Genomic DNA, 11,406 nt, shown 5'->3' on the forward strand with positions numbered 1-11,406 from the left:
GGGAGCCTCAAATCACACTTTAACTGTACTAAAAATGTAATGTTTATGATATCTTTTACAAATTAAAAAGTCCCTTTAAACACATGAGAATCTGCTGAACAGTTTCATAAATGTGGACTAGCAGACATTAGATTTTTGTTTTAAAGCAAGAAACATAGGCACATCAAAGTATCAGTCTAAAACAAAAAAGAATCGTAATAATATAATTATAAATAAATAATTTTAAAAGAACACTTTTCCTGACAACTCCCCCAAAATTATCAACTCATAAACTACTTTAACAGCAAATTCAAAATTTTGCTCAGGTCAAAAATCGTGACAAATTTCATTGTAGTTTAAAACGAGTTTTATAAACTTAAGACAGCCCTGCTGTTCAAAAGGTGTCATGCATGATTTATACCTAATGTCTGTATACACAGCATATACCTTTAAATATAGAAGTTTTTATTGGTTTTTATTCTAAGTACAATTCTAGATACAAGAGTTCAACAGTAAAACACACACTGAAATGATCCTTTGTTTATAGCAAGAAAAAAGAGAAAGAGAAGCTGCTATAATCAACAGCTGCACAAACAGAAGATGTCACTAATAGGAACAAACTGGCAAATTTTCTCTTATGGCTACAACTCTGTATAGTTTCAAATGGTTGTTTACTATAATGACAATAGATCCCAAACTATTCATAAAAATTAATAATAAAGCCCACACAGGTAACATGTTAAGTAAGCAAAAGATTCTGGCCTTATTTTAATTATATTAGTATAGGAATCAAAGAAAAATGTCTTGCATTAATAGACAATAAACTGCTGTTTTTAAAATAAAAAATTAGATTAATTGCTTCATATGATATTCCTCAGTTTAAATTTCTATGTTTTAGTCTCTCTACTTTTGCCAAGATTTATTCTTTTAGGGATCAGACATTTTATAATAATAAGTTGTCTCTTTAAAGAAAATAAATATGAGGCAGCGCCACACCTCAGTGGGTAGGGTGCCAGCCACATACACCAAATCTGGCGGGTTTGAATCCGGCCTAGGCCAGCTAAAACAGCAATGACAACTGCAACAAAAAAACAGCCAGGCATTGTGGCAGATGCCTGTATTCCCAGCTACTTGGGAGTCTGAGGCAAGAGAATCACTAGAGCCCAAGAGTTTGAGGTTGCTGTGAGCTGTGACGCCACAGCGCTCCACCCAGGGTGGCAGCTTGAGACTCTGTCTCAAAAAATAAAGAAAAGAAATATGAGATTAATCAAAAGTATACCGAAGAAATTTTAATCACCCTGTACTATTATTTGTTTAAAAGAAAAAGCAACTATCTAATAGCAAAATTATCTTTCAGAGAAATTTCAGGTTGGTCTGAGCACAGTGGTATTTACAACTAATTTATCACTACCAGTTACAGATTCCTTTGTTCCTTTTCCACTCCCACTGCTTCAGTTGATCAGCCATAAATAAATAAATAAATATTTAAAAAAGGAAATGTCAGAATTTTCCAAATGAATAAAAAAGACCATAATCCCAAAACGTGTCTTTGAAAAAAATATTTAAGCAGTTTCACACTTCGTTTTAAAGCAAATGTCAATAAATAAAATGCCTTTGATAATAATCGAGAAAGCCCAATAAATTTATCAAGGTGTGAAACTATAAAAACCTTGTTTAAAAGAGTTTATTAGACAAATGTATTCAGATAACTGGGACCTATACAATTCAACAAATAATACATATTAAGCATATGTTCTGGAAAGAGCACGGCATTAGAATGATTTGGGGAAATTGGGTAAACGTTACTACGAAGCACACATCAGCAGAGAATGCACACTAAACTCTTTAGATAGAACCTCCAGAAGTATGTGAATAATCTTTCCAGATTAAGCAGCAGAAAAATATGACACCCACTTAAAAAACAAAACTGAAGTTAGAACATAATGAGACACTCTCCCACAGCGCAACTCCAGACTATGCACCACACACCCACAGAAAGAATATGACCATGGAAACCTTCCGTATACTCTATGTTAAGGTAAAAATACAATAGCTCAAACATTAAAATGTTTTACAATTTATGGCCAAAGTTTTAAGGAGTGGCACCTGTGGCTCAAAGGAGTAGGGCACCGGCCTCTGCCCCAGCCAAAAACCGCAAAAAAAAAAAAAGGTAAAATTAAATGTCTTCTGAAGGAAAAACTAATCAGTGCTTAAGAAATAACTGCCGGCTGTATATCATTTTCTGACTAAAATGATTTATATTTGAAGTGAACCACCTGTCAAAACAAATTGCAGAAGTTATGTATTAAGTTTTGCAAGACTCCAGAAAATGCTGAAGGAAGAAATCAAAGTATTTAACTCAGACTCTGCTCACTTGCTTTGCTATCCATACATTTTTCTCTTTTTCTAAACACAAACCAAATCTGGCAGGGCACAGGGGCTCACATTTGTAACCTCAGCACTCTGGGAGGCCGAGATGGGAGGCCCTTGAACTCAAGTGGATTGCTTGAGCTCAGGAGTTCAAGATCAGCCTAAGCAAAAGCAAGACACCATCTCTACTAAAAATACAAAAACTAACTGGGTGTTGTGGCAAGTGCCTATAATCCCAGCTACTCAGGAGGCTGAGGCAAGAGGACAGCTTGAGCCCAGGAGTTTGAGGTTGCTGTAATGCTGTGAGCTATGATGTCAAAGCACTCAAACCTGGAGCAAGAGTGAGACTCTGTCTCAAAAAACAAAAACAAACAAACAAAAAAGGATATTGTTAAAATCTTATGGTAATTACAAACAACAGCTTTCTAGATTTAATATTAGTTTTTTATCTATTTTTGTTTTTAAACTTATTATTTTCTCTCTTCCTCTGATGAGGTTTCCTCTCTAATTTCTTGCCTTATATGCTTTATTTTTTTTTTGTAGAGACAGAGTCTCACTGTACCGCCCTCTGTAGAGTGCCATGGCGTCACACGGCTCACAGCAACCTCTAACTCTTGGGCTTACGTGATTCTCTTGCCTCAGCCTCCCGAGCAGCTCGGACTACAGGCGCCCACCACAACGCCCGGCTATTTTTTTTGTTGCAGTTTGGCCAGGGCTGGGTTTGAACCCGCCACCCTCGGTATATGGGGCCAGCGCCCTACTCACTGAGCCACAGGCGCTGCCCTATATGCTTTATTTTTATTTTCTTTTTAAGTTATTTAACAATGAAGTTATTCATGACTATACATTTGCCTCAGAGTATAACTTCAGCCACATTAACAATAAAATACCAACCTCAAAATACCATAGGTTGGTATTTTATTGTTACCACTTTTTCATGTATCATTCTATTTGTTTGTTTGTTTAGCTTAAAACAACAGAAATTTAGTTTCACAGTTTCTGAGGTCAGAAATCCAAAATCAAGGTGTATATCATTCTATTCAACCCTAAGAGCTTGAAAATGTCTTTTTTAATGTCCAAATGGTATTTTCTTTAAATGAACATAAATATGCTTTTTTATTGTAAAAATATTTTTAATTAAATCACAGCTGTGTACATTAATGCAATCATGGGGTACAATGTGCTGGTTTTATGTACAATTTGAAATATTTTCATCAAACTGGTTAACAAAGCCTCACGGTACCCTCCCAGTTATTTATTTATTTATTTTTTATTAAATCATAGCTGTGTACATTAATGCAATCATGGGGTATGATGTGCTGGTTTCATATACAATTTGAAATATTTTCATCAAACTAGTTAACATAGCCTTCACTGGCATTTTCTTTTGTGTTAAGACATTTATATTCTACATTTAGTAAATTTCACACATACCCTCCCAGTTATTAAGACATGTATATTCTACACTTAGTAAATTTCACATGTACCCTTGTAAGAAGTATTATTTTTAAAATCTGATAAGATAGGAAATTTATTTATATACACATATATAAAGGCCAACTATAAGTATTACTGAACAATAAACATTTTATAGTAACTTACTTAGAATACATTTAATTTGGAGCACTGATATTAGAATACATTTAGTTTGAAGCACTGATAAATTATTTAAAGAAAACAATTGGCTGGGTGCCCATAGCTCAGTGATTCGGGTGCTGGCCACATGCTCCAGGGCTAGTGGGTTCGAACCCAGTCAGGGCCTGCTAAACAAACAACAAAAAAATAACCAGGCATTGTGGTAGATGCCTGTAGTCCCAGCTACTAGGGAGGCTAAGGCAAGAGAATCACTTAAGCCCAGGAGTTGGAGGTTGCTATGAGTTATGACACCACAGAACTCTACTGAGGGTGACAAAGTGAGACTCTGTCTCAATAAAAAAAAAAAAAGAAAGAAAGAAAAAAGAAAACAATTCTAAGCGTAGCAATTTTTCACCCTTCTATGTAGTTGCACGAAATCATACATATCATTACATGCTTGTTTTTCTAAGAACTAAAGATACCAAACACCAGTAAGTTTGTAAATTCCTTTAAAAGAACTTATCTAATACTAATATACTAAAAATTAAGCCAATATTTAAATTATTTGTGATAATACAAAAGATCGTGAATTTCCAGTGTTCTGTCATTTCCAGTCTATTGTTTATTTTTGAAAAATCTCACACTGGCCTGCCGCCTGTAGCTCAAGCGGCTATGGTGCCAGCCACATACACCGGAGCTGGCGGGTTTGAATTCAGCCCGGGCCTGCCAAATAGCAATGACAACTACAACCAAAAAATAGCCAGGCGTTGTGTTGGGCGCCTGTAGTCCCTGCTACCTGGGAGGCTGAGGCAAGAGAATCTCTTAACCCCAAGAGTCCGAGGTTGCTGTGAGCTGTGACACCAGAGTACTCTACCCAGGGCAACAGCTTGAGACGCTGTCTCAAAAATAAATAAATAAATAATAAAAAATCTCACACTGTCCTAAATTTTCTAAAAATAGAAATACTAAAAAAAAAAAAAAAAAGAAGAAATACTAAGCCTTTATAAACAAAATGAACTCTATGATTTATTCTTCTCATCTCTTTACACAAGCTTTTTCCTAATGAAAAAAATCTTATCAACCAAGTAATAGCTGTTCTTAAAACATCTAACTCTGGCAGTTAAAATTAAGCTACTTGTTTTGATTAAATACAGAGAACACTCTGTAAAAGAAAAAGCTAAAAGAGAATATTCCTAAGATTCTCTTCTGGTTATACCAATATTTCAAATAGCCATTATTCAATTAAGATTATCCATCTAGCACTGTTTTCCCAGTAACTTTTTAAAATTTTGATCAACATACACAAAATACATCTTTTTTTATAATGAGGTAATTCACACACAAAAAAAACAAAATATGTATGCCTTCAGGCAAAAAATACTTTTAATTTTTTTTAAGTTACATTTGTAAAAAACTCCAAGGATTTAATTAGGTTAAGATGAAATGCACAAAGCCTTCTGTATTAAATAGTACTTTTTAAATTCCAACTTTTATGAACTGCTAACCAGTACAATACTATAGTGAGCAAGTATGAACGCTATAGGTATTTCTAGAAATTCTGAATATAAGCCAACACTCCTTTGAAAGGAAAAAACATTCTATGAGGAAAGATGGAAATTCAGCCATTACATTATGATATGCTGGAAAGAATCAAGAATTGCACAAAGTTGAGAAATCTTAGTCCCTAATCTATCATTAATTTAATGTCTCTTAGCCTTCTTTTGAGAATATGATAAAAATAATGGAGTCTTGCCCAATGCATATATAAAATAAAGCATATTCCTTCCAGGTCATCCATATATCCCTGAATTTACTACCTATCGCATTAACTAGGCAAAGTCACATCACTTTTCTGAATCTTTTTTCTGAGTGCATGGGAGAGTGAAAAAGTTTCAAGTTATTCCTTCATGTTGGGTTAGGCTGGGAAACAGGCAGGAGTACTAGAAGAAAAACAAATCTTCAAGTCATGATTTTTTCTGGTTTTTAAATTTCTACAAGGTTTTTTTTTTTTTGGTAGAGACAGAGTTTCACTTTATCGCCCTTGGTAGAGTGCCGTGGCGTCACACAGCTCACAGCAACCTCCAACTCCTGGGCCTAGGCGATTCTCCTGCCTCAGCCTCCTGAGTAGCTGGGACTACAGGCGCCCACCACAACGCCCGGCTATTTTTTTGTTGCAGTTTGGCCAGGGCCGGGTTTGAACCCACCACCCTCGGTATATGGGGCGCCCTGCTCACTGAGCCACAGGCACTGCCCTATAAGGTTTTAATAGGTTGTTGACTTTGGAAAGACAGCATGAAAGAGGAAGAAACTCTCTAGTTTAAATAATTTGCTCATAGTACTTGCTGGGAAGATAATCACACACAAACAACTATGCTAAAGTTACCATCTAAATAGATAATTACATTTCCTCTAGGATGAAAGGAACCATAAGTATACATATGGCAGCATTACTGGTTACAGTTCTGGCATCCTGGTGAGGGACCAAAATGCTGAAACCTTTCATTAGTGTTAACATACATACAAGGAAATGATTCAAGGAAAATTCCTATTTATTTGTCAAGCTTTGAAATCTCAGGTATTTCTGATAAATACTTAATGAAAATATTTCTTTAATTAAATTGGATCTAGGCTGCACATACAGAAAAATACTCTGGGTCACAGGAAAGCCTGTGTCTTGACCAAGAGGTTGCATGTCAGTTTAGCAATTCTATATATTGTTTTATGAAACTAATTTGCATTTTCAGAGTTATATTCACATAAACCTTTTTTTTAAATAAAAAAAAAACAAATACACCCAGCTTGTGTAAAAACAAATACACCCAACTATGAAGCTATGCTTTGCCTACTAAGAGTCCAATTTCAAAATCAAAACCGGTAATCCTAGCACTCTCAGAGGCCGAAACAGAAGGATCTCTTGAGTTTAGGTGTTAGAGACCAGCCTAAGCCAGAGAGAGAGCACGTCTATGCTAAAAATATAAAAGTTAGCCAGTCCCTGTAGTCCCAGCTACTTGGGAAGCTGAGGCAGATGGATCACTTGAACCCAGAAGTTTGAGGTTGCTGTGAGCCAGGCTGAAGCCCTGGGCAACAGAGTGAGACTATATCTCAAACAAACAAAAACCCCCCAAAACAAAACTTGCTCCAACTACATATGACATATGCAGGAATTTGGGAAATCTTATCTCATTTAATCAGGTGCTAATTACCCGTTAGTAAAATTGCTAGGCAAAAATGACTAAACTCTCTTCTGCCTTCACCTATTTGCTTAGTTCATCACTGTGCAAACCCTTCCAAGAGGGCAACAGAAACTGAATAGACTTGAAATCAAGTCATTTCGTAGAAATGTTAAGAATGATTAAGTACTGGGGGAAAAACTAGTACTTTAGGTTTTTTTTTTTACATTATTTTATTTTATCTTTATCCCCGCCTCCCAGCACTCACTAATGTGGATAATCAAGAAACCGATACAACGAAAAACAGAACAGAACACCAAAACACTAATAGCACTACTCTGCGAATATGAAAACGGGCTCGGAAATGAACTCAGGCCCCTACACCCTTCTGATGTAAGTTCGTTTTTTAAAAAACACTAACTACAATTTTTGCAAAATAATTGGATAAACAAACAAGGGGAAACCGTAGTACTATTTCTTAAAAGGATTATCTCCCCCAAACCGTTGCAAAAACAATGCTCAATCGACTGCAGATTTAAAAGACCCACGATTCCCCCTTCATCTGTCGTTATCACACATTCTCTGACGGTCTTTCTGGGTGAGAAGCCTTCAAATGCCTTTCTACCTTAAAAACACATTCCAGAAGTGAAGGGAATACGGGGGAGGGGGAAGATATGGTGGAAGTTACAGGCCCTACTCTCGGTTGAGCACCGACAACTTGGAGCTTTCCTGGCCCTTTTCACCAGGGCAGGGGAAGAGAGGCAACCCGAGTCCCCAGCCCGAAGGACAACAGGGCTGGAAAAGCCGTCAAGCTCCAGGCAGCAGCTGGAACAATGCAGGACAGCAGGGTACACCATACAGCCAGACCCCACCTTGGTCTGCGACCGCAGAAGCCTGAGGGCTCCGGCTGCTATAGCCCCAGGCTCGGAGACGAGGGCCGGGCCCGTGAGGAAGCGGCGACCCCCAACCCCCGGCTCGCCCGGCCCAGCCCGAGCCCGCGTACCTGGTCTGTGGGGGCTCGGTCCATGGCGCCTACAGCCGCAGCGGGCCCGCCCTAGTTGGTGTGTTGAGCGCCTCGGGCCGCTTTCTCCATGGCCCTCCGCTCGGGTCCAGATTGGGTTCCGGACCTCCGCCCCTGTCTGTCTGGCCGTGACACAGAGTCGGCTACGCCACTGGCCGAAGAGGCGGCTCCAGCTCCGAGAGACGGAGGAGGCGGTGGCAGCCTCGGGGAGGGATCATCTGGGACGGAAGCCGAGAAGGGCCTTAATAGGCGGGAGGCGTAGTCGGAAATGGAGGTGCACAGAGTGGGAAGGAGCCGGGAGGAGACACGGAGGGGCAGTGGGCGGAGTGACTGCAAAAGGCCTCAGCGTGGGCAGGAGGAACAGGGGTGGGGGGCTAGAAGCTGAGACCAGGTGGAGGTGCCCTGGAGCTGGTCACGTGGGCTGTCAAAGTGGAGGAGTGTTGGGCCGCTTGAGACCCAGGACACCTGGGACCTCAGACACCTCTTCAGGATCTGAAATCGTCTCTTAGTGATGTTGGAAGAGCTTTTAGCTGCCCACTGTACATATGCTCCTTCCTTATGTTACTCAAATAAAGGGAGTTATGGCTATAAAGGAAAGAGAATGCGATAAAAATAATGGAGTATTGCCCCAGAAAAAAAAAATGGGTATATAAAATACATAGACAGAATGGCTGGAAGAAGCTCCGTTGCTCCACAAATATTTATTAATTAGTTAATTCATTATTCAGGTCCAGGCCCACCTCTAGGCTCACCTCCAGGCTGGCCTTGCCCATCTTGGGGCCCCTCTTCTTACCCAGGATCTGTACGGCACCACTCAACAGGTAATTATATACTCTGGTATGTTGCTTTCCTCACTGTGCTTGTGGACTTTCTTTTATCTTTAAATCATTAGATCTTTGAAGACACAAACTGCCTTGAAACTGGACACCTCTTCAGCATGGCAGATTCCTTCTGGGCATGTCCTCTTACACACTTCCAACACCAACACCTTCCCTGAAGAGTTCTTACTAGCTAGTCAGTTCCTGGGTGAGGAAGAAATATAAAAAGCTGTACTGTCAGCCCTCCGTATCCACAGATGCTGCATTCCAGATTCAATCAAGGGCAGGTGGAAAACATTTGGGGAAAAAACAATAAAAAATAACATTACAACAATAAAATACAAATCAAAAATTCTAATACAGCGCCTGTGGCTCAGGGGATAGGGCGCTGGCCCTATCTTCCAAGAGTGGTGTTTTCAAACCCGGCCCCAGCCAAACTGCAACAAAAAGATAGCCCGGCATTGTGGCGGGCGCCTGTAGTCTCAGCTACTCCGGAGGCTGAGGCAAGAGAATCGCTTAAGCCCAGGAGTTGGAGGTTACTGTGAGCTGTGACGCCACAACACTCTACTGAGGGCGATAAAGTGAGACTGTCTCTTAAAAAAAAAAATTCTAATACATTATAATAACTATTTACATAAGATTTACATGGCATTAGGTATTATGAGTAATTTAGAGATGATTAAAGTAGACAAGAGGATGTCCACAGGTTCTATGCAAATATTAAACCATTTTCTATAAAGGACTGGATTTTTGACTCTTGGATTTTGATATCCACAAGGGTTCCTAGAATCGAAACCCCCTGCAAATACGTGTGGAAAACTGTGTAAGCTTAAATTTTACTTAAGTGAAGGGAAAGAGGACAATTGGCTGCTGTTTTGGACACTAGTGTGGAATTCCACAGGTGGGAAAGGGAAAGAGATTATTAAGAAATTTGCTTTGTCATGCTTCAGGAGCTGTCAAGTAAAGTCTTTTCACTTAGTCCAGGGATTATTAGTCTGTTTGTTTGTTTTTTAATAAGACACCCAGATGAGGCTGGTCTGTGAAGTCCTTAACTGTACTTGTGTTGATATAGGTTGAGTATCTCTAATTGGAAAATCTAAAATCCAAAATTTTTTTATTACAGACTTGATACTCAAAGGAAATTTTTACTGGAACATTTTCATATTTCAGATTTTCCAATTAGAGATACTCAACGAGTAAGTATAATGCAAATATTCTAAAAATTTTTTTAAAATCCAAAATCTGAAACATTTCTGGTCCCAAACATTTCTGATAAGGGACTCTCAATCTATACTATATTTTAACCTGCTGAAAGGAGCTGTATTGTGTCAGAAAGACGTATATCAAGGCTGGCAGTAGAAACAGTTTATAAGGAGAAACATTTATACTTATACAAAAAGACCTCTCATTTATTTCATTTTATTTATTCTTCTGCCTCCTCAAATTTTATATATGCATATGCGTTTAAAATACACATGCATGGTGTGGATGTGGAGAGAAAGAAACACTTATATACTGCTGGTGGGACTGCAAACTAATACAACCCTTTTGTAAGGAAATATAGAGAACCCTCAAAGAACTCATGCCAGACCTCGCATTTGATCCTACAATCCCATTTCTGGGCATCTACCCAGAAGGAAAAAAATCCTTTTACCATAAGGACACTTGTACTAGACTGTTTATCACAGCTCAATTTATAATCACAAAAATGTAGAAACAGCCTAAATGCCCACCAACCCAGGAATGGGATTAACAAGCTGTGGTATATGTATACCATGGAATACTATTCAGCCATTAAAAAAATGGAGACTTTACATCCTTTGTATTAACCTGGATGGAAGTGGAACACGTTATTCTTAGTAAAGCATCACAAGAAGAGAAGAACATGGCTCAGTGCCCGTGGCACAGTGCTCTGGTGCCAGTCACATACGCCAAAGTTGGCCGGTTTGAACCCAGCCTAGGCCTGCTAAAATGACAATGATGACAACTGTAACAAAAAATAGCTGGGCCTTTTGGTGGGCATCTGTAGTGCCAGCTACTTAGGAGGCTGAGGCAAGAGAATCACTTAAGGGCAGCACCTGTGGCTCAAAGGAGTAGGGCACTGGCCCCACATGCAGGAGGTGGTGGGTTCAGACCCAGCTCCGGCCAAAAAAAAAAAAAAAAAGAGAGAGAATCGCTTAAGCCCAAGATTTTGAGGTTGCTGTGATCTGTGATGTCACAGTGCTCTACCGAGAGTGATATAGTGGAACTCTGTCTCAAAAAAAAAAAAAAAAAAAATGGAGAAGCATGAATCCTATGTACTCGATTTTGATATGAGGACAATTAATGACCTAGTACACGTACACAGTATGGTGTGGGGGAAGGGGAAAGCAAAGAGAGAGAAAAAGGAAGTGGTGGGGGAAAGGAAGAGCCGAGAGAGGGAAAGAGGGAGGAGGGTGAGAGAAGGGAAGAGCAGAGAGAGGGAAAGATGCAG

General features: G+C 39.1%; 1 protein-coding gene across 4 annotated transcripts in view; it reads right to left on the minus strand.

Moving 5' to 3' along the window:
- The window catches only part of SECISBP2L (SECIS binding protein 2 like), a 55,682-nt gene extending 47,297 nt beyond the window's left edge, over positions 1 to 8,385 (minus strand). For 2 of the 4 annotated variants that reach the window (XM_053594611.1, XM_053594612.1), the window contains exon 1: positions 8,098 to 8,361. In XM_053594611.1, coding sequence (XP_053450586.1) covers positions 8,098 to 8,121 — 24 coding nt within the window. In that variant the 5' untranslated portion in view covers positions 8,122 to 8,361. Of the gene's footprint in view, positions 1 to 2,557; positions 2,699 to 8,097 lie in introns of all 4 variants that reach the window. The other 2 variants (XM_053594610.1, XM_053594609.1) reach the window with 2 other exon arrangements.
- Between the last annotated feature and the right edge of the window lie 3,021 nt (positions 8,386 to 11,406).

This window comes from Nycticebus coucang, chromosome 6, assembly GCF_027406575.1.
Source record: "Nycticebus coucang isolate mNycCou1 chromosome 6, mNycCou1.pri, whole genome shotgun sequence".
Taxonomy (NCBI): Eukaryota; Metazoa; Chordata; class Mammalia; order Primates; family Lorisidae; genus Nycticebus; species Nycticebus coucang.